The sequence below is a fragment of the Convolutriloba macropyga genome, chromosome 12, assembly GCF_964194025.1.
Source record: "Convolutriloba macropyga chromosome 12, txConMacr16.3, whole genome shotgun sequence".
In the NCBI taxonomy this organism is placed as follows: Eukaryota; Metazoa; Xenacoelomorpha; order Acoela; family Convolutidae; genus Convolutriloba; species Convolutriloba macropyga.
In genome coordinates this window covers 22725023-22749405 of record NC_134479.1, presented here as the reverse complement: position 1 = coordinate 22749405, position 24383 = coordinate 22725023, and the positions used below count along the sequence as shown (strand labels likewise).

General features: G+C 36.0%; 1 protein-coding gene across 2 annotated transcripts in view; it reads left to right on the top strand.

The window, feature by feature from the left end:
- Positions 1-24383, top strand: part of LOC142351005 (large ribosomal subunit protein uL5A-like) — a 130474-nt gene that overhangs the window by 48626 nt on the left and 57465 nt on the right. Inside the window, exons 2-3 of one of the 2 annotated variants that reach the window (XM_075403046.1) lie at positions 22880-22995; positions 23735-24211. The exons of the other annotated variant lie outside the window; for it this stretch is intronic. Of the exons in view, the coding sequence (XP_075259161.1) occupies positions 22886-22995; positions 23735-24170 (546 nt within the window). The 5' untranslated portion in view covers positions 22880-22885 and the 3' untranslated portion in view covers positions 24171-24211. Of the gene's footprint in view, positions 1-22879; positions 22996-23734; positions 24212-24383 lie in introns of those variants that run through there. 2 annotated transcript variants of the gene reach the window in all.

Genomic DNA, 24383 nt, shown 5'->3' with positions numbered 1-24383 from the left:
GAACGCGTTTGATACTTAATATATCACTCGAAACTTGATCTTCTAAATTTTCTGCAGCGTCGCCTATTTCATCTATATACATTGTATAATTGCTGCTATGCCCTGGATCTAAATAATACCTAATGAAAATCTGAATCCAGAGGAGATTTTTTTAACTTCTTGAGTTAGGCATATAGTAGGCGTATCTTGTAGGCGCAAGTTGGTGAAGTGAAGCTATATGCCAATAGTTAAACTGAAAAGCCGAATAACACACACAGTGGTAGGTTTGCAAAAAATCAACATTGGTAAAGATATTTTTACCGGCAGAGCGCTACGATGTATCACTCAGATTTGAGATAGGGTAGTTCGTGTTTATGTAATCATACCGTAGTAGGTGGTTTTTTCTTTTAAAAGTCAATTTGAAGTTTGTCGTATGACTTTAGATGAGGAAACACAGGACTACTTTCTTTGAAACGAAAGAGAAAGTTCGAAAGATTGAAATAGTGCTTCAGAGTTAATTCAACAGTAATTTATTCTCAAAATTACGGGTGTAGCTGAACTTTGATCTTGAACAGGCATATCATGTTTTGGCGTTAATTTGATCTTCAAATCCGTATTAAAATAACCTATATCAAAACGTTTCGGTTTTCAGCATTTAAGCTGGAAAACTGCACCGAAAGTATCCACATTTTTCTCTGGCAAAATTTTTGGTCTTTGAACAATATTGTTCATTGTGTCAATGTTTTCAAGATTTTGACCCCGTTTAATTGGTCATGAATTATTCTGTTCACAAGCGTAGATTCTCTTAACTACTACACGTTATATTTCTTAATGGCATCTTTGGCAACTATTTTGTTTGAAGTGATCCACTTGCCCTAGTTGATTCAAACCATTTCAGTTTATTTGGGGGGTTATTCATGGCATTAGACTGAATTTTGCCCATTAATTTAGCTGTGGGTCAATGTTATCGAAACCATTGAACAACGGCGCATTTAAATTTTTGAACGAAGCAATGAAAGTTTCGGCCTTAAAGCTGACGTAGTGCTCAAAAGTATTTGGCAGAGATAATGGCAGTTTTCTTTTTTTAATCAATTGTACTGAGTGAAGTGTAAAGTGCTCTTGTTTTTTGCAAACTCGGCGCTAGGTGAAACAACACAACTGCACTCTGGTCACAGTTCTTCTGCAATGAAAATTTTTGAATTTTATGAGATTTCGTTGGATGAGAGTTTTGTTTTGGTTTTATATGAACGTGATTTTTTTTATTCTTTATCGTAATGTCGTTTAATTATCGGTTATATCTTCAGCAAATTATTTAACGGAAATGTCCAGTTGGATTTTGCTATGAATATAGGGTTGCCAGTGGCTTCAGTCTTCATCGTTGGAGGAACAAGAAATTCGTCAGAAAACTTATGCTTGGCTACCTTAAAATGAATTAAATAAGCAAGAAAACGAGATACAGGTGATCCAGATAATAGTTAAATGTGTTGGCTCATCTAATTTGAGCTTGGCATCTCTTGTTGAAGATTTTTTAGTTAATTTTTCGCTATTGCAACTGTGCAAGAAGCTTTGTCAATAAAAGATCGCCTGCAATTGCTGCTACCATAAAGTACATGAACAATTGATAAAATTTTACCCTCTATTGGGATAGATGTTCAGAGCTTATTTTTGGACTTATCAGAAAATTGTTCAAAAATTATCTTATAATTGATAAAAGAAAATGATGATTGATTCATGAAGTTCTTTTCGTTTTTGGACTCCTAAAGCCTTCATGTAATCATAACAAACAAGTTAGTTTTTTCTTCGCAGGTCAATTTGGAGTTTGTCTAATGAATTTTGTAGAAGAAACAAAGAACTGATATTGTTTAGGAATGGCAGAGAATGGACGCAAGGTTAAAATAATGCTTCAGAGTTAATTCAACAGTATTTTAATTCCTCAAGGTTACGGGCGTATTTAAACTCACGGGTGGATTGTGAACAGACCTATCAAGCTTGGGCGATAGTTTATTAATCAAAGCTGTATGAATATAACCTTTATCAAAACTATTCAATTGTTAGCAGACAGGCAGGAAAACTGCCCCAAATGTATCCGGCATAATCATTGAATTGTTCCATTGTAATTACTGCTAAATTGTTTGTCTTTGTGTCTATAGTTTTTTCTCTGTGTCAATTTTTTTCCCAAAATTTTGAAATTGTTTATTTGGTCATATATTTGTCTGTGCAAACTATCACAGGTTTGTTACCAACAGTTTTTTTTACCCGCAGCCGGTGCAACTATTTTGTTTTTGTAGTGATCCACGTGCACTAATTTATTCAAACCATTTTGGGTATTCAGGTCAATTAGGTCTCTCATTTTTACCAAAAAGTATGATTTAGCATAATGTAGCAAATACTTTGAACGATGCAATTAAAGTTTCAACTCTGAAGCGGATGTAGAATTAGGAAATATTTGCCGAAGATATTAGGACTTTTTCAATTTTCGTTCTTTGTAATGAGTGAAGTTTTAAGTTCTCTTGTTGTTTTTTCAAACTCCTTGCTAGGTATAACTACAAAGCTGCACTCTGATCACAGTTCTCCTGCAATAAACACTCTTGATTTTGACAAGAATTTGGTGGATTGTAGTATTTTTTACCAAAAAAACGTTGAAGTTTTCCATAAATTTTTCATGACTCTGCTTTTCTGAATCCTTATCGTTATGTTGCTTAAATGGACAGTTATATTTTCTAACGCTTTTGAAATTTATTATATCACTCAAAACTTGATCTTCTCAATTTTCTGCAGCGTAGCTAATGTCATCTATATACTTTTTATAATTGCTGCTGTGCCCTGGATCTAAATAATACCTAATGAAAATCTGAATCCAATCGAGATTTTCAAAATTATTGAGTTAGTCATGTGGTAGGCGTAAGTTGTAGACGCGAGTTGGTGAAGCGAAGCTAAGTGCAATAATTAAACTGAATGTCGAATGCCAGAAGCACTATGTGCTAGGTTTGCGGAAAATCAATTTTTTAAGAAAAATTATACCGGCAGAGCGCTATGATGTATCGCTCAGATGTGAGATCGAGTAACTTGTGTAATCGTACAGTAGTATGAAGTTTTTTTAGGTCAATTTGAGGTTTGTCTAATGACTTTTGATGAGGAGGCACAGGACAACTATATTTAGAATAAGAGAGACAGTTCAAAAAATTGAACTAGTGCTTCAGAGTTTATTCAACAGTAATTAATTCCCAAAATTACGGGTTGAGCCGAACTTTGATCGTGAACAGGCATATCAGGCTTTGGCGTTAGTTTCCTCTTAAAGCTGTTTGAATATAACCAATATCAAAACTATTCAAATTTTAGCAAACAGGAAGGAAAACAGAACCAAATGTATCCAACATCAAAGTTAGAATGTCCCATTGCATTTTCTGCAAAATTTTTCTGTCCATGTGCAAGTTTGTTTTTTTGTCATTTTTTTCAAGATTTTGAAAGTGTTTAATTGGTCAAAATTTTTTCAGTGCAAAGACTTAGTTTTGCTCAACTACAGGTTTGTGAGCAACATTTTTTTTCTACACGCAGCCGGGTCAACTATTTTGTTTTTAGTGACCCATGTGCACCAAATGATTCAAACCATTTTGGTAATTCAGGTCATTTGGGTCTCTCATTTTTGGCAATCATTTTAGCTGTGGTTCAATGTGATAAAAACTATTCACCAACGAATCATTTAAAACTTTGAACGAGGTGATGAAAGCTTCAAATTTTAAGCTGATGTAGTATTCGGAAAAATTTGCTGAGTTTTCATTTTTCATCATTTGTACTGAGTAAAATGTTAACTCCTTTGTCTCAATTTGCTTCCCAGAGCGTATTAGTTTGGGTAGCCAAAACTTAAACAAGCAACTACTGCGTGTTGTATGGTAGCAAGATGATTTGTGCTTTTTTTCAGGAGGTCTTATTGAACCGATGTTTGACCACTTGATCCAGTTTCTGGATTTTGGCCTGTGGCTCTGTACGAGGTTGGTGATGTTGCTGGTTTATATTGGAATTTTCAAATTCCTCGCTACGTATAACCAAACAACTGCACTGTAACCCCAATTCTCCAGCAATTAACATTCTTGAAACTTATGAGAAATCGGCGGATTGGAGTGTTTTTGAAAAAAGATTATGGTTATTTTGTTTTATTGGACAGATAATTCTGGTAATTTCATTAAATTATTTAACGGAAACGTCCAGATAGAATAAGAAAATAGGAATGCCAGTGGTTACATTGTTCATCAATGGAGGAACAATAAGGTCGTCAGAAAATTTATGCATGGTTATCGTAAAAAGAATTCTATTGGCATGAAAACCAGATAGAGGTGAGCGGGATGTTAATTAAAAGTGTTGGTTCATCAAACATAAGCCTGGAGTTTTGTTTTGGAAGGTTTTCTAATAACACTGTGGTGTTGCATATAAGCAAGAATTTGTGTCATTTAAAGATTGACCGCAAGGTCTCCCGTCCATGAAAGTAAAATAAACTTTAACCCTCTATTGGGATAGTTGTTCAGAGCTCATTTTTGGACTTATCTGGGTAGGTATCAAAGTTTAGTTTAAGACCGATAGAAAAAAAGATGGTTGATTCATGGACTTCTTTTCCTTTTCAGACTCCAAACATGAGTAGCTTGGAGATAACGGGAAGATAACTCATGGGTCTTTTCCTGCTTCCTAGAGCATATTAGTTCCGGTATTGTAATTTAAAAAAAACAATTCTTGCGTGTTGTATGGCAGCAAGATGACTTGGGCTTTGTTCCGGGGGTTCAATTGAACCGATGTTTGAGCTCTTAACTCAGTATTTGGTTTTCGTTTTGTGGAATTGTACGAAGTTTGTGGCTTTGCTTGTGCATATTGGACTTTTAATAGGAAAAAGAGGTGTTGGAGTTTTGTCCTGTTCCTCGATTGTAGCTTTTACGATAGCCATTTTGTCCCTCAAATCCTCTACTTCCTATAAGTTGATCTGTAAATTTCCCTGACGACTGCCTGGGTTTTATGGAACCTTAAGTTTTCAAAGCTGTTCTAGTGATCGGGACCTGATCACCAAAAGGTTTTGTTTGCGCATTCACTTTAGTGTCCATTGCTCCTTGTTCTGAGTGATCTGTGAGCGTGCATGTGGTAAGTTTTCTGTAATATGATTCAAGCAAAACAATTTCTTTACAAGTAGTGATTTTTAATCAAATTCCAGGCAAGGAGAGATAAATCTTAAGGAGAGATAATTCTTAAATTATCGGGCTCTTCTAGTATACTTGCTCTTTACCCACTGGTCTTGCATTTTTTGAACCAAAATTTTTTAAATCTCTCTCCTCATAGGCAAACATTAATACTTGGGCTTTTCCTGAGTCAGCTGCAGCAATTGCAACTTGATTCGTTCAACATAGCTTTTCGTCAAAAATGGAGTCTACGTGTGGACACAGAGCCGTGTTCTGACGCGTTATCTGTAGTTCCTCCGGTGAATCACGTTAAAAACCAAAATTAATACTATCAAACTTTATAACTTGCAGTTTCTAAAGCCGTGATTGAACAAAATAATGATTTCTAAATTGAAATTGCCAAAATTACATGTTACGCTCCTGCTAAGCAGCTATTCCTATTTTGGTCATGAAATGTTGATCACACCCTCTAAACTTTCTTATTTTTGTTCATCCAGTCCACCATAAACCTTATCCGTGAATTGTGCTTGCGCCGTTGTAACTTTAGTTTTAGTGTTTTTTCAGGTACTTGATGACATTTTGTTTTTATGCTCTTTAAAAGTTAGATATAAAATGAGCTCCAAAAAGCCTTCCTCCTGGAGGATATTCTTATTGTAAAAGCATTTAAAAAGTAATTTTTCAACGGTTTAGTACTGATTCGATTTGTGATCTCGGTTTAAATAATGAAACCGATGTCTATATATTTCGTGATTTGTAAAAAAAAAGTTACCACCAACAGTCATTGCAGAGCATTCATCAAGCTGTTTAAGCACCACATCAGTTAAATGCACTGGGCTGTGAGCAAATTTTTGAGTTTTGAACGAAGGTAGCTGAGACTTCCATGTAGCACATGCCAACTCCTTGTTTTAGTAGGTGCTAGAAGGTCTGAACTGATTCACAGCCGACGCGTTGTGTCAGCTTGCCTGTCTTCTAGAAAAATCTGAGTTATCCACCATCCTGTCACCAACTCGTTTACGAGGTATGTAGCAACAACAAATTTAGCTCTGGTACAATGAAACTAACACCTCATATCAAAAACACTTGCTTGTGTTCTATGATTTTAACCAATGCGCATGTTTGTTTTTATCTTGTGTTCAATAAAATTATGTGAAAATTTAGGCGTTTCTTCACAAGCAAAGACAATGACAAAGCAGGGTTAAAAAATGTCTTCGCAATGCGGTCTCGACAAAACTAAATAAGTCAACAAAAATAGTTTTCGCTCACGATAAAAAAAATTATGTTTATTTAGAACTAGTAAAAATAACAAAAAATTGTTCCTTGCAAGATTGAACAACGATAGGGCTTGTTGATAATTGTTGAACGAATGTTCTCTATAAAAAACAGAAATTATGCTAAAAAATAGTTTTCGAAAATGGGGTAGGACATCACAATGTACATTTTCTGAAAATATTGTGTACTTCTTTTGCATCTTTCGTGGTATATGTTTATCGATTAGGAGTGATTCTGATGAACAACATGTTGTCGGTATATATGAAGGAGGCTGAAGCACTTCAGTTTTTGCTCAAACAAACCTAATGGCACATTTTGTTTTGTTGCATCTTTGACTCTTTGACGACCTCAAGATGACCACAAGAAGTGACCGACTTCAAACCAGTTGCTTCTATCTTCTACAGATTTTTTGAAGGACATAACCCGCAGTTTGTCGACAAAGCAACCGAGGTTTTTTCGCTTCAGAATTCCCCTTCGCAACCGAAAGAAGTATATATCTCTCGGCCCTAGTTGTTTTTTAAAATTTTCAGAATGAATGGTTTAACGATAAGGCTGAAAAAATGAAACTGAAGGACAACTGTGTTTTAAAACAAATTTTGTTTACAAAATCAGAAAGTTCGAAATTGAGGAACTGTGAAAAATTTTGATAATAGAGCCGTCTTAACAAATTTATAGAAAATTAAAGTTACTAGTGTGATTTTTAGGGCAACTTGAATAAAATAATTTTAGATCAAAGGTAAAACCAAAAGTTAAAACTGATAATTTCAAGAAAATAGATGAATACTTTATTGTAAAGTAATTTGGAAATGAACAGTAAAAAACTAAATGGGACAGTCATTCAAAACAAGACTGTGATATAAAATTTCTTCAGTTTGCAAGAAAAAGGGCAATCATTGAGAAACTAAGAAATTTAGGAAGGTTAAGTAGAAAAACTAAGAGTTCCTTTTTTAAGAAGAATAACTAAAAAATTTTATTTTGACATCAAAACACAGTTGTAAAAAAGGGTGATAAATTTCAAGTAAGGAAACATTTTTATGGCAACTGACTCAACTTCAGGAAGGCCGTTATTTGAGGCGTTCACCGTTTCAAATGACATGGAAATCTACGTGACGCACTTTGACGTATTAGCGGAAATAAAAAAAGTAGAAGACAACAGACGGAGATCTGGCCCTCGAAGTTAACGAGCGGCCGCATTACTTCACAATTAGTCTAGAAAATCCACCAAAATTTTCCCTTGCAATTTACAAGAAGCTGTAAGAAAAAACAATGATAAATGCGTTAAAATTTTTCGAGCACACCAAATCGCAAAAACCGGTCGTTTTCTTTGGTGGCTAGCTCGCCGCATACAGCAATCATTTGAAAAGCAGGCTGATTTTTGGGATCTTTAAAGCAGTTGGCTTTTAAGGCTTATACAAGAGAGTTGCAGAAAATTAGAGATCATCTTGTTTTGAGAGGACTACTGGAAGATATCAACTATAGTCGGCTGAGGTTAGACCTCACGAAGCAAGTCGGTTGGAGCTAAAGATTTGAAAATAAACAAAATTCTTGGAAAAAGCATTGCATCTTGAAGCTGTTACCAGAATAGAAGAAGAGCAAACACCAAAAAATTACGTAATTAGACGGGATGAAATGAGGGACCTAGTGGAGACCATTGGTGTAAATGACAAACAGGGTAAAAGTCGTCGAAATCAATCCAGTGAACGAAGCAGCTTTCGGGGACGGTGGGGTAACCATAAATTTGAAAGAAGACAGCAACAGGGTCCCGGATTCAGTGATCGGCGCCTTTCTCCGACGCCAGGACCTAGCCGCAGATTCTTTGGAGTAAATGAACCATCTAGGAAAAAAGACATGCAAGTTTTTGAGTGCAGAGCCTCTTGACGGTACAGACGGTAAGAAAGGACACATATCCAGAAAATCTCAAATATGTTTTACTTGTGGGAGCTAACAAACATTAAAGAGAGTAAATGCGTTGGACTAACAGAGAGTGGAGGTAGCGTGTTGCTTTTGTGTTGGTCCCCATACGAAAAACTGGGAAAAGCAGGAAGTGTGCAATCCTACAGAAAAACGATTTGTAACAGCCAATAACTGAACTGTGAGAAAAATAGGTAGAGTAACTCTATTGGTTCAGGTACAGCCAAGAACACCAGAAGTTGAACAGAGAATTGTCATGACGACAGACAAAGTTATTGAGTGTCTGCTGGGGATTGACTTTCTAAAAACCAATAAAATGGTCCTAAACATACATGAAAAGAAGCTGCATAGTAGTTAGTTTAAAGTTTTATTACTGCTAATGCCAGTGAAAACGCAAATTGTTCAATTTAATACAATCGCGGGCGAAAAGATTTAAAAACAGTGAGCACGAGTGCCTAATGAAAAAAAAAATTGGCGAAAAAAACCCCCGAAGAAATTCCAAGAGTAAAAAGATTGTTGGAAGCGATCAAAAGTTTCGAATCGAAGAGTGACTCGCTTCTATCTGCTTGTATGATATCAATTGATGGCGGTTCTAGCTTGATACAAGTGTTAAACTTAAAGGACGCAACAGAAAGAAGAAGGCGTGAAGCAATTTCGAATACAAGCAACACAATCAAGTATTGAAATGAGTTTTTACTAACCAATGAAACAAAATCGTTGAAATCTTTTCAAAGCTGAAGACACGCAAATGTGGAAGAATCTAATCCAAAAAATCAACAAAAAAATTGCCAGAATTGTAAATGAGGTATTAACCACTACTCTCATGAAAACCGAATGAATTGGGATTTTTTGACAAAATAAGCCACAAAATTAAAATTAATGAAGAAGCGCAGCCATCCATAAAATATATTGCACTATCAGCTTTGATAAAAGAAGTGTTTTGAAAAACAATTTTGAAGTTTTAGAGAATACAAAACTAATAGAACCGACCAAATTGTTTTTCAACAGTACCATCAAAATTGTTGAAAAAAATGGCAGCTACAGATTAGTTGCCGACTACAGAGGTCCAAACAGGCAAATTGAGAGGACCGGTAGGCCACTTCCGAGAATAAGTTATGATATTGACTCTTTAGATAGAAAATGCAATTTTTCCATTTGCGATTTGAAATCCCGATGCTTTCAAATGGCACTGGACGAAAGTTGCAGAGTTTATACGTGCAAGACACTGCCTACGGTTTTCATCAGTGCCAGGTGTTTTCTAAAAATCAATGGACTTGATTATGTCGGAGTCTCCTCTGAGGTGGTTTTAGTATACATTATTATATAAACATTTTGATAGGTCTTTTGAGGACCATTTCAACCGCCTAGATCTTGTACTTAGACAACTAAAGGTGGTGACCGAAAAAATAAAAGCCTCCAAATGTTTATTTTTTCAGTCAGCATCTTTAGTTGTCTAAGTACAAGATCTAGGCGGTTGAAATGCTCTCCAAAAGACCTATTAAAGTTTATTATATTCAGAAAAAATTCATTTCCAGAGACAAATTTTATCGCGAAAAGCGTACAAGTGGATCCACAGAAGGTAGCGGCAGCTAATAAAGTGAAAAACTTGAGAACATTAAAAAATGATAGCTATTATGGGACCAGTTTGTTTTTTTTATAAAAGTCTTACACGCTTTGGGAAAACAGCAAAGCCGTTTTATAAGCGATCAAAGAACGTTTTTTGTGGAGTAAAGAGTGTGAAACAGCAGTTAATCAGCTGAAGCAAGCACTACAGGAAGCACCAATTTTGGAGTCTCCCAATGACACTGATCCCTATACGTTAACCACGGACGCGCCTATTCGGCATTGGCGCAACGTTGGCCCAGAAGATTCATGGGATGACAGATTGATTGCATACACAAGCAAAACAATTAGTAAAACTCAGCACGAATACTTGGCGATCAATCAAGAATTTTTGCGAGAGAAGTGTCTGCCCTAGAGTAGGACATAATAAGGAAGACGAGAGTTCATTCAAGTGACCCAAGCGAATGTGGAAGACAGACAAATCTGGTATACTGGACTAGGGAATTTTGTGGAACAACTGGTTTAACACCAAAAACATCAGAAAGCAGCTGAACTTTTTTTTACTAAAAAATTAAATTTATAGCCGGAAAGGACCGCAAAAAGAACACTTTGCAGCAGTTTTTTGTTTTTCGAGCATTGCAGAAACCTTGAAAAATTTCAGAATCTTAGGCATTGAAAACGATCTAATTAAAAGACTTAAACGTATTGACGAACTCAACAGTTTAACACAAATAGTTAATTGATAACTTATGAATGAGATTTTACTTCTCATTCATAAACATGGCGGATTTTTCTGGTATGGCTTAGACATTTGGCCAGTAGATATTTGATTCAAGAACGATTCTGTTGTCTCGGGATGTACAGATGTGTATGATTGTGTAGGTCCTTGCAAAGTTTTCAGTTAAAAGTAGTCGCCACATCAGAAACACATACACATGACAATTCGAAAACCATGGCACACATATTGTCAGTTGGTTTTGCGCATTATGGGACCTTCACCCGAGTCAAATGAACACAAATACAGTTTAATAATTCGAGATCAGTTTACAAAGTGGTATGAAGCAAATCCCATGAGTAACAAAGAAGCTTCAACTGTAGCTAGGGCCTTTGTAAACCTATGAATCTAGAGAATTTGATATAGTGAAAGTGTTCAACTCACATCTTCGACAAAGAGGGTAATTTAGTGAAGGTGATCAACCAAACTCTAAAAACTGGTAGGACAAAATTATTTTTTATAGTGGACCACATTTTATACTTGAGGAAATCAACTAAATTAACTTTGTTTTTGAAGATATGAAAACAAAATGACAATAAGATTTCCATTATGGTCAACTCTAACGTTTTAACATTAGAAGTACTATTAATGATGAAGTAAATTTTAGGAAGGCAAAGATTGAACCGGAAACATCTCAAAACGATGTTACTGAGGACAACACTTTCTCTGAAAGCGACCTAATCACTCCAAATTTGAATGACAAAAAAAAACGAGCAAATGTTCCCGAACGGGATATTATTCGAGACAATCTTAGAATTGGAGTTAACAGTGAAACGATTTGCCATGAAAATTTAAACAAAAATTTTTGAAACATCAGGAGTCGAGAAAATTAGGGAAACGATAACTAATAACGCAAACTACAGGAGCAAAAAAATACTTATGGCCAAAGCACCCGCACAACAGAGCTGGGATAGCCCGGCGAGAACAGCTGAAAAGAGTAAAGACAAAGATATTTCAAATAAATCTACATTTTCTACTTCCCAAAGTGATAGCGAACGACGATATAAAACGAGAAGTGGTTCGGGAATAACAAGAAATTAAACAAATATTGTTTGTTCAAGGGTAAGGACGAAGATAGAAGAAAACTTAATGCCGACGTTTTTTTCAAAATCTATGGAAAAAGCAAATTGCGGTAACCGGGTGTTGATGAGTTTGAGTTCAGTTCTCCTGAAGGAACCTTTTTTTAGATGGGTGTTGACCAAACCCACTCAAATTTTATTCAGAAAGTATCAAAACCATTCATGAAAAGAGGAGATGAAAAAAAAGTGAATTCTGTCTAACCCGCGAATTGGATCAATGCAGAAAGTAAACAAAAAGTTAAACAAATATAACTTGATAGCTAACAGGGACATTGTTTATTAAAACTAAATAATCAACAGAAGCAACAATGTCATCTCCTAAATACCCTCTGAAACTAAAGCAGACATTGTTACAAAGAGCCACTTTTTCTCAGGTTTAGAACAATAAATCTTTGCTCAAGAAAAAAAAGGAGGCTAAGTTTATGACGGTTAAATTTTCAGACTCTGCAATAGCAAAAAAATGTCATGACTTTAAAAAAGAATATAGGTATTTCACGAGCAAGTCAGATGGCGGATTTTTCTGGTATGGCTTAGACATTTGGTCAATAGACATTTGATTCAAGAACAATTCTGTTGTATCGGGATGTACAGATGTGTATGATTTTGTAGGTCCATGCAAAGTTTTCAGTTAAAAGTAGTCGCCACATCAGAAACACATACACATGACAATTCAAAAACCATGCCACTCAGTTGGTTTTGCGCATTATGGGACCTTCACCCGAGTCAAATGATTACAAATACAGTTCAATAATTCGAGATCAGTTTACAAAGTGGTATGGAGCAAATCCCATGAGTAACAAAGAAGCTTCAACTGTAGCTAGGGCCTTTGTAAACCTATGAATCTAGAGAATTTGATATAGTGAAAGTGTTCAACTCACATCTGCGACAAAGAGGGTAATTTAGTGAAGATGATCAACCAAACTCTAAAAACTGGTAAGACAAAATTATTTTTTATAGTGGACCACATATTATACTTGAAGAAATCAACTAAATTAACTTTGTTATTGAAGATATGAAAATAAAATGACAATAAGATTTCCATTATGGCCAACTCTAACGTTTTAACATTAGAAGTACTATTAATGATGAAGTAAATTTTAGGAAGGCAAAGATTGAACCGGAAACATCTCAAAACGATGCTACTGAGGACAACAATTTCTCTGAAAGCAACCTAATCACTCCAAATCTGAATGACAAAGAAAACGAGCAAATGTTCCCGAACGGGATATTATTCGAGACAATCTTAGAATTGGAGTTAACAGTGAAACGATTTGCCATGAAAATTTAAACAAAAAATTTTGAAACATCAGGCGTCGAGAATATTAGGGAAACGATAACTAATAACGCAACCTACAGGAGCAAAAGAAAATACTAATGGCCAAAACACCCGCACAACAGAGCTGGGATAGCCCGGCGAAAACAGCTGAGAAGAGTAAAGGCAAAGATATTCCAAATAAATCTACATTTTCTACTTCCCAAAGTGATAGCAAACGACGATATAAAACGTGAAGTGCGTCGGGAATAACAAGAAATTAAACAAATATTGTTTGTTCAAGGGTAAAGACGAACATAGAAGAAAATTTAATGCCGACGTTTTTTTTCAAACTATGATACGACAAAGGCGTGAAACTCGCAATCAAAATTACAGCTGAACAGGAAGTTCAGCTGACATATTCCATTGGGTTATTGTATTTGGTTTTGCACAATCTGTCGATATTGTGGGTTATAATTTCGAGAAAATCAAAAAACAAGAAACTTCTTAATAACTGAACGGACCAAATGCGAAACATCTCATATCAAACAGGACCAGATTAACCAAAGAAGACTGATGTTGAAATGACAACAGCATGACTGAGTTAAAATACTGCTTGTACAGAGCCAACAAATACTGTATCTTAACTGAAAAAGTGTCTTATATGACAATGCTACATAACGCGGGGAAAATCTTAAATATTCCGTAAGTTTTATCCATTTAGAGAATCACTTTGTCAAAATCTATGGAAAAAGCAAATTGCGGTTACCGGGTGTTGATGAGTTTGAGTTCAGTTCTCCTGAAGGAACCTTTTTTCAGATGGGTGTTGACCAAACCCACTCATATTTTATTCAGAAAGTATCAAAACCATTCATGAAAAGAGGAGATGAAAAAAAAGTGAATTCTGTCTAACCCGCGAATTGGATCAATGCAAAAAGTAATTAAAAAGTTGAACAAATATAACTTGATAGCTAACAGGGACATTGTTTATTAAAACTAAATAATCAACAGAAGAAACAATGTCATCTCCTAAATACCCTCTGAAACAAAAGCAGACACTGTTATACCAAAGAGACACTATTTCTTAGGTTTAGAAAAATAAATCTTTGCTCAAGAAAAAAGGAGGCTAAGTTTATGACGGTTAAATTTTCAGACTCTGCAATAGCAGAAAATTGTCAAGACTTCAAAAAAGAATATAAGTATTTCACGAGCAAGTCAGATGGAAATAATTTTTAGCTCTTCAGTTGGAAAGAAAGACGCAACAGATAGACAAAATTCTTTTTTTAAAAACAACCAACTGAATTTTGTGTTAAACAAACCAAAAATGAGGATCACAGACCGTAATTTCTCACCGACCGGTATATCTGAGACGGATTTTAGGGACAAAAAATTTGATGAACTCGTTGTGTGGTATATTCCATTCATGTTTGAAATTTTGAAACAAATAGAGTTATTAATCTGTAAATTAGAAAATTTTCAGAGAGTTTAAGTTTTAACTGCAACAATCAATGGAAACTCACACCAAGTTTTCCGAAGTCAACAAAGATCTCAAGGATTGCAAGTTTTGGTGGTAAAATTCTTCTCTTCCGAGGAGGAACCAGTTAGGGTATCTTATGCCAGCTGTTCAGAAGCGATAGGGTACAATGTGTGTAAGGTACAAGGTACGTTTCTATAGTGTTTTTATAAAAACTTAACAATAACGAATTCAAAGCCCTTGTAGCCGACCGCAGTTAAGTAGCAGAATGGATCATGATTTATATACAGCCGACGACTAGAAATGATTGTAAGCCCGATGTCCTGCATAGTCACAGATTTAATGTTATCTGATCAAGATCTGCACGAATGGAAGAGATGTTCAGCAATGATGACTTTGAACTTAGCAAAACCGCACCCAAAAAACAAAAAAGGATCTCATTTTGACTGTTTCAAAGAGATACAAAATTTGTTTTTGTATAGTCAAAAAATTTGAGTCTGTGTCGGATATAACAGAAAAAGAAACATTGGATTTTTGTATACGATAGTTTGTAGAAATGGCAGAAACTGATTATTGTGACTACTGCTATTACCTTCCCTAATTATACGAAGTCAAGTCAATAGTCAGACACAAAGAATGTGGGATTGCTGTCGGGACGTCCTGTACGGAAAAATAGTCAAAACAATCTTAGAAGCGGAAAACACAATGAGACAATTTTAAAAGAAAAAGAGAAAACGAAAGATTTGAAACATTTCAACTGGGTGTACTAGCGAATTGATGAATACTAACTCAATTGACAGCAGCAGAAGCACAAAGATATATGTGCCCCAAAGTTCACGCACAACAGAGTTGAGATAGTCTGGCGAAAACAACTGCAAAGAGTTAAAGCAAAGATATTCCGAAGAGATACGCGTTGTCTACTTCGCAAAGTGGGAACGGCGATATCAAACAAGAAGCGCGTCGGGAATCACAAGGCCACCGAAATTAAAATATTGTTTCTTTTTCAAGGATATTGACTTGGAAAAAAATAAAAATTTATTAATAAAAGTATTTTTTTTTTAATTTGTACAACAGAGGCGTGAAACTCACATTCAAAAATACAGCTGAACTGGAAATTAATTTATTTGCTTAGTCTATTAGGTTTTTTACAATCTGGTAAATGTGTTGGGTTTTATTTCTACGAACAAAGAAATTCGCCTTGACGGAATGAACTAAATGCGAAACATCCCATATCAAAGAGGAACAGGTTATTCAATGGGGTCTGATGTACTAAGAGAAAATAATGATTTAGTGATAACACTGCATTTACAGAGCCGCCTAATACTGTTTCTGTACTGAAAAAAATGGTTGCCATTGACCAAACCCTATCAAAATTTATAAAAAGAGTACCAAAAAGTCTCATGAAAAAGTTTGTTTACTGTTTTTATAGGAACCGCTTCTCTTATTTTATGCTACGAATTTGTATCGATCCTGCCATGAATTCAATGTGGGAATTAGGGTTTTTCGCCATCTCAGAAAATGTTCTAGAGAACAAAATTTGACATGAAAGAGAACTACAGTTGAAAGTGATACCAACGTTGTTGTTTTATTGGCAATTGATCTAAGTCTGTGCCTGATATAACGGAAATTGGAACATAGTAATAATTGTATTCTATAGTAAGTAGAAATGTCTGAACCTAAAAGTCCGTGTGACTACTGCTAATATCTTTCTTAATTTTAGGAATTCAAGTCAACCGTCAGACACCAAGTTTATCGGATTGTTGTAGTGACGTCCAGCAAACAAAATTTTTGTTACCACTAATGATGCTTAAAGAGCCCAATATGGTGGAAAGTGCCCCGATCAGTGTCTTGGGACTACATGAGCTACAAGGCAAAACTCATGAGCAACTGAAAAGTTTAGAACACGGCGATTTTCTGAGAACTGGAGGTAGGGCTCGAAGAGGATCTCCGTCAGCTAAAACTGAAAAGACAAAGATTGGAAGAAAATAAAATTTTGGTAATGAAATATTTTTTAAATATTTGCGCGATAGAAGCGTGAAACTCATGTTCAAAAGTACAGCTGAACTCGAAATTAATTTTTTTCCTTAGTGTATAAGGTTTTTTTACAATCTGGTAAGATTGTTGGGTTTTATTGCTACAAACAAAGAAATTCGCCTGGACGGAATGGACCAAATGCGAAACATCCCATATCAAAGAGGAACAGGTTATTCAATGGGGTCTGATGTACTAAGAGAAAAGAATGACTTAGTGATAACACTGCATTTACAGAGCCGCCTAATACTGTTTATGTACTGAAAAAAAAGGTTGCCATTTACCAAACCCTATCAAAATTTATAAAAAGAGTACCAAAAAGTCTCATGAAAAGCAGAGATGACAAAGAGTGAATTGTGTCTACTCCGTTGAGTGTATCAATCCAAAGATACTCAAAAAACTTAATATCACGTGAATTTTGAAATTTTCCTGGGAACATTTTTAATTAAAACCAGAAAACAACTGAAGGAGCATGGTTATCTCTTATAGGGCCTCTGAAACAAGAGCAGATGTTGTTATATCAAAGAAACACCTTTGAGTTATATACAGTACACTATTTGTTTGCTCAATAAAAAGGAGAAAATTTTTATGACTGTTCATTTTTCAGACTCTACAATATGAAAAATAGTCAACATCTTAATTAAATATTTACGTACTTGACGAAAAATTCAGATGGAAAAACTTGTTAGCTCTTCAGTTGAAAAAAAAATTCGTAACAGATAGACAATATTCGTTTTTTTTAAAACAAACAACAAAAAGTTTTTACAACCACAAAAATTTTAGAATTGCCGAGCTTAATTTCTCACCGACCGAAATATTTGAGACAGATCTCAGGGACACAAAGCTTGATCAACATTTTGCTTGGGATGTTTGGGGCAATCTTGAAATTTTTTTAAAAAAACAGAATTATTAAACTGTTATCTGGAATATTTGCAGAGAGTTTAGTTTTTGATCTACATCAATCAATGAATACTCACACCAAGTTTTCCTAGATCATTAAAAATCTCAAGGACTGCCAGCTGAAAGAGTGGGAGAAGTACTTCTATGTCCATAGGTGCGCCCTCTGTGTTGTATAAAACTTCTCTACCGAGGCGGTGCGAGTTGGGGTATCTTCTGGCAACAATTCAGAAGCGACAAGATACAATGACTCCATTTCTATAGTGTTTTTGTAGAAATTTCACAGTGACGAATTGCAAACGCTCGTATCGGACCAAAGTTAGATGGCAGAATTTATACTCCTGACGATGCAAATTATTGCGAAAACGTTCGAGTAATTTAACAATATTACATCGGCTTTTAACACTTTTTAGCTATCAGATTTAGTTTTAATTTATTAAATTGGTTTCTTTTACAAAAATATTTATAAATTTAAACTCTATTTGTTTGTATTCTTTTATACATGAAAACATTTAACTACTGCCAAAATTTGTACGTGTATCTTGGAGCTGACTTGCCGGCCTCGAGTCGAGCGACTACTCTTAGGGAATGGAAACTCTTCCTCTGAATTGCCGGTTCTATGTCAAAGATTTACTTCTGAAATTCATGCCCGGGCCCAATGGCACATTGATGCCAAAAGCTTCGTAAACCTCAAAAACGTAATCAGCGCAGTCGAAAAACAGAAAAAAAATGCGTTTATACACCTATGTAGTGGCAGCCTTGTTTAGGCATACTTTATTATTATTAATATAGGTTTACGCACCATTTACAAACTCAAAAAATCTTTCAAAATCCGATATTAAATTAAAAAGTTTTCAGTTTTTTGCGATAATCAAATTCATGGGTTATATGGGTTATTAGTTTCATCTCAAAAGTCAGCTTATTCCATTCTAAAGGAACAGCAAAACTGAACGATCTTCGCCCGAATGCAGTTGTGACATTTGGAACATTCAAACTGTACGCATATTGGCATCTGGTCACCTTATGATTTCAGAAATTTAATGCGCCAAGATACATCGGAATTTTCCGCGGATGATGAACTAAACGGTGACCAAAAAGAAGAGTTTTGTAGAGGATACGTTATTTCATGGGTAGCCAATGAAGCTCTTTGATATAGTTTGCTGTTGGTGAACAAGGAGATAGCCTAAAAATGAGATGACATGTCGAGTTCATCATGCGCTGCAATTTCTGTATGATATAAACAGGTAGTCCATAGTACAGTGAGTTGCAGTAATCTAGTCGCGAGAGAATCATTACCCGAACTAACTCGATCAACGACTTTCTGTTGACTGTATCTCTAATGGAATAAATTTTTCGCGGGAAATAATAGCATCTACGGTACACAGAACTAACTTTTTTTGTATATGAAAGTCTGGAAGCTAAGTTGAAGTCCAACAAAGTAACACTGTTAGAAAAATTGGCATCTGTTGGAAGTTCAATATCGCTATTTAAACTATTCTTTCTACTAATAACCATGTAATCAGTTTTATTCGAGTATAATTGGAGCTTAGCACCACTGAACCACTTTTGCAGAGCTGAAAGAATCAAATCAAAAGCCCCCTGATTTATCGAAGCATGTTAAACTAAATAGATAACAGTGTCATCGGCATAAAAAAGATAATTGACATCAAGACGTTCAAACAGAACTTTCAGAGGAACAAGATAGCAAGAAAAAAGAACGGGACCTAGAACAGATCCTTGAGGAACACCGTTTTTATAGTTCTTGGCATTGAATATTCACCATCAATCAACTTTTTTTGAGAGCTACTACTCAGATAACTATTTAAAATGCTAAGCACTTTGTCTTTGAAACGCAAACTTCTTTCAAGAATTGAAAGAAGTAATTCATGATCGAGAGTTTCAAAGGCAGCTGATAGATCACGTCCAATATAAAAGTTGCTTTTCGTCCTATCCAAATTGAGGAGCAAATCATTTGTCACCTTATCCAGTGCTGTTTCTGTAGAAAGAAAAATATCCTGTAGGCACTTTAGTATTTGCTTAAGAGACTATTCTTTTCGAGGTGTTCACGCATTTGCATGAAAGCCGCCCGTTCTAATAGTTTTGAAATGTAACTTAGGTTTGAGATAGGTCGATAAATTGAAAAATATTTTTTTTTCAGAATTTGATTTCTTCAAGTGGGGCTTAACAATGGTCAATTTCAAGAACTGGGGGAAACATCCCGCCTTCAGCGAAAGATTAAGAAGTGTCAGGAGATCGAAAAATTAATAATCTAGAAATGACTTTACAAGATGTGCCGGAATGATGTCCAGTGGAGATGTACTGTTTGACGAATTTCTAAACTGAATTAACGACAACTCTGTGAACGAATTGATTGAGTTAACTTCATTTTTCAGAATTTCAGGACCTATCGCAGTGGGAATCGATGCAATGATACTTTCCACTTTAGATATAAAGAACTCGTGTTGAAGCTGTTTGCAAGCTGTTTTTTGTTTTCATATTTCGGAAGCTGTTCTACATTTTGACCAGGAAGCAATTTTAAGGTGGCAAACTTTATACGGCTACTATTTTCCATCAGCGCATTCTCAATGTATAATCTACGCTGCTCTAAAAATTTTCCAAAACACATATGAGTAACATTTTCATGTTCAGATTTCAGTACAAATGTTTTCGGCTTTCTGTATTTACGCTCTGCTTCTCTCTTCTTTCGTTTCAATCTCAAAAACTCGTCGTCAAAGAATGGGCCTTGATGTTTAGTAAATGTTTTTGTTTTGAGTGGTAGAACGGAATCCAAAATATTCTCAAACCTTGGATACATATCCCATGCTTCTTCAATACTTGAGGCAACATCAAAATTTAAGGACGACTTCAATAACTTGATAAAACCGTCAGAGTCAAACTTCTTCCAATTTTTTTTAAATCAAACGTTGAGATATGCGTTGTTTCACACTGCTGAGCAAGAAACAAATAAACGAATGGTCTGAAGAAGTAATGAAGCTTTTCGATTTAACGTTAATTGAAATATTAATTCAGGCAATAAAATGTCAATAATCCCGCCACTTCTAGGTGTTTTCTCGGAGACGTACTGAGTCAGGCCGAAATCTTCAAAAAATGAGTTCCAATATTTGATGCATCGTTATTTACATTCAAATAAACGTTAAAATCACCCTAGAGAACAATCTTGTCGAATTGTAGACTTTTTCTCTTCAAAAGGAATAGTAAATGATCAACGAAACATTTAACATATAATCCAGGTGGTCGAGAAAGAGCGATTACTAAATAACTGATATTCCCAGTTAAAGAGGCATAACAGCATTCAAAAAATTCAAAAAATTTTTCAAAATTTTCCAAATGGAGATCATATCTGTAAAAGAGGCAAATTCCACCTCCAATTTTATCCACCCTTGGTGCGCTATAGAAAAGAAACCCCGTGGGAAAACACTGCTTTATAATAAAGTCTTTATCTGAGTTTTTCGTAATCCACGCGTCTGTAAATACACCCAAACAAGTTTCGTTTACTTCCAAGAGGGCATTTAAATCTTTAGTTTTGTTCCTGGCAGAGCGTACATTATGTAGACAAAAGATTAGTTCTGTAAATCTTTGTTTCGTCGATCTTTGTTTTAATGGAGAACTGGCTAGTATTCATTTTTCATCCATTTTTTTAGCCAATCACATGTGGCCTCTTTCAGTTAAAATCTTGACACCGTAGCGTTTTTAGGCCAGAAATCAGGTAACTCAATTTTCTCTTCATCAAAGTTAAATACACAATGACTTCTCATTTCGAAATCTGGCGAAAATGGAGTAGTTCGACGTTCTTTTCTACACAGCACTCCTCCATTTCTGATGCTGTTATGTTCTTTCTGACTCAATCGACCTACATATAAATGACGACGCTTCGGGTGGCTTTTTGACACCCTTGATGACTGCTGGATTGGTATTCGTTCCCGTTTTTACCTTCTCAGGTGAACCTACTTTTCTTTGTACAGTTTCAAATTCAAAATTTTCCGACTTTTTATTTTTGTGTACTGCCGAACTGTGATAACTGGATGAGCTGTCGTTTCGATTCCTGCCGGGTCCACTTTCTGCATCTTTGGAAAAGGAAATTCCGGTTTCTCTATCAACCCTATCTCATTGCGTAGCATTGTCACCTCGCGGATCAAAGAGTCACCTCTTGGAACACAATTGAGCTTTTTCTCAACGGCCGTAATTTTGTCCAGCGCAGATAGTTCTACAGTGAAGCTAGGAGTACAACCAGTACAGGACAAGTAGAACATTCCTTTGATAATTGCGGTACTTGAATTTCTCAAACAACCAAAGTGAACATATATTTTCTTACATTTGACACAAAATGCACTCACTTGTACATTGCAAAGATCGTTACAAATGTTGCAGAGAGGTTCGGGCGTTGGTGGGGGCTCCATTTTAACTTGGGATAAAAAGGGGACTAAGGGAAGTGGCCGCTAGGGGCCTAAACTAATTAGGCAAGGAAATGTGGAGAACCTTCACACCAAATGTTTGACTCAGGAAAATATTTAGGATGGCCAAAATTTTAGGGAAACAATCAAGCAGATGCGGAGACTTCTCTCGCCAAATGCTTGATACCAAATAAGCAATCTTAGATAATTCTCGTATAATATCTTCTGCCGAAATCTGAAATCCCCGGTAACTGGGGCTACCCAAACAAAGTCCGGCCTCTGATATCACAGGGGGGGGGGGGGCAGAAACAGAAAAGATCCGATATTTCAAACTTCTGACGCGGCTCCTTGAGCCTGGTTAATTGCTCTCAAGCGAAGATTGTAGCAATTATATTAGTCCTGTCGGTCCTTTTTTAGACGATTTTTCGCTTGACCGATTTTTCGTCTGACGCTTTTGATTTTTCGTCCTCAAAAACGGGATAAACAGGTAGCGCCCAGCGGGCATTAAGTGCTCTTAGAGCCTTTCAGCTCTGTTTTAACTCAAACTGTTTTGGAGACTTATACTTATGGTGTGAAGGGCAGTTCTTAGAGGTTGAGACACCCCCCCCCCCCCCCCTGTTGACCCCCACCCCCGCTATTGCCTCCACCTCCCACCGCGCTGTTGCCTGGGGGAGCATAACATACTGGAACACAAACGGAAAAGATCCAAAATTTTCTTAATCTATTACAATATTGAGTGGATATATATCTCGTTGTCTATATTTCGTTGTAGGAGGAGACCTGTATCCCCTGAGTTGATCAACTATCCTTTTATTACATAGTTTTCATCCGTATATGCTTTTTTTTTATCACTTTCTGTTTTGAGTTTGTCGTGCTTTTCCCAATAAAAAGTTTGCCTCTTAGCAGGTATGATAGTTTATCAAATGTAAATTGTTCGGATATTTTTCTCAATGCTTCTCTATATGACCCTATTTGTTAATGATCTGTGATATAAATGTAACTGTAACTGAGAGTGCACAAAAGAAACAATCACTCGGACAACCCATTTCATAGATGTTCATTTTTATTTTTCTAATTTGAGATCAAAATGGTTGCTGCTGCCGCTAGAGCTAAAGACGCCAAAAAGACAAATGTTAACCGGGAGATCAAGATTCTAAAACTTTGCCTCAACATTTGCGTGGGAGAGAGCGGTGACAGGTAAGCGAGTCACTTTACTGAAAACAAGGAATTGTAGGGTCTTTCCCCATTATAGCCCCCCCCCCCCCCAGCTTAGTGGTCAGATAACCTATAGCCCCCCCATCATGGTAATTATACCAAAATGGGGGGGGGCTTTAATGGGAAAGACCCGAATTGTAAGCTTTGACCTTAATTTGTTATTTTTTAGGGAATGTAGTAGTGGTAGTAGAAAAGGATTTTGAGCAATCAGCTCAAGGGTTTGCACCCATTTACAAGATACAATTTAATTTATTTTTAGTTTATCGAGTGCATTGCAGTTGCCAAGTGAAAGAAAGATTTTAAATGTCGGTTTTTGGATGACGTTTCTTGGTATCCAAGTGTTCACGTTTCTAGGTATATAAGTGTCTATAATGCTTGAACTTAAATTCTCATCGCTCCAGAAAGTTAGTTCCCTGACATGAGCGCGCTTGCGCTTGAGTGCTGTGTACCAGGACCGAAGGGTTTTGTAATCTTTTATTCAGATAATCAAATGGTAAAAATAGGCGTTTTTGGTGGCTCTCGAAAGCGAAAGAAACTTAGGCAATTGCGCGGTAAAAGCATATTTTCATTGAATACGTGTTTTTTCACGCACATTTTTTAACATGATTACAAACTAATTGACTAAGTTGAGCTGCCTCGAGGTTTTAGTGCCTGTCTATTTTCTATTGGTTCTCTAATTACGATTTGGCTAAAACAGACAAACGATTTGAATGTGTTTTAGACTGACAAGGGCTTCTAAAGTGCTGGAGCAACTGACTGGCCAAACCCCGGTTTCATCCAAGGCAAGATACACTGTCCGATCTTTCGGAATTCGAAGAAACGAAAAGATTGCTGTCCATTGTACCGTTCGAGGCGACAAAGCAGAGGAGCTTCTTGAACGAGGCCTGAAGGTCAAAGAGTATGAATTGAGGAAAGGCAATTTTGCGGCTACTGGAAGCTTTGGGTTCGGAATTCAGGAGCACATTGATCTGGGTATCAAGTACGATCCTGGTATTGGTATCTACGGAATGGACTTCTACGTTGTCCTGGGCCGAAACGGCTACTCTGTCTCGAAACGCAGGCGATGCAAGAATGTCATTGGAGTTCAGCATCTCGTGAAGAGAGAAGAAGCGATGAAGTGGTTCCAGCAGAAGTACGATGGCATCATTATGAATTAATTCTGTAAAGTTGTGAATTGATTCTCCTGATCAGTCGAAAAGTTTTTCTCTTAGCTAATAGTATTAAAAGCCGCGAAGCGACAGCGGCTATTATTGGGGACATCGTGTTTTTTTTTCAATTCAAAGAGTTTGAATTATATTGGGGCGCTGTCTTATTTTTTAAGATCTGTCCACATTTTCATGATTTTTAAAGTCAAATTGAAGTAGTGATTT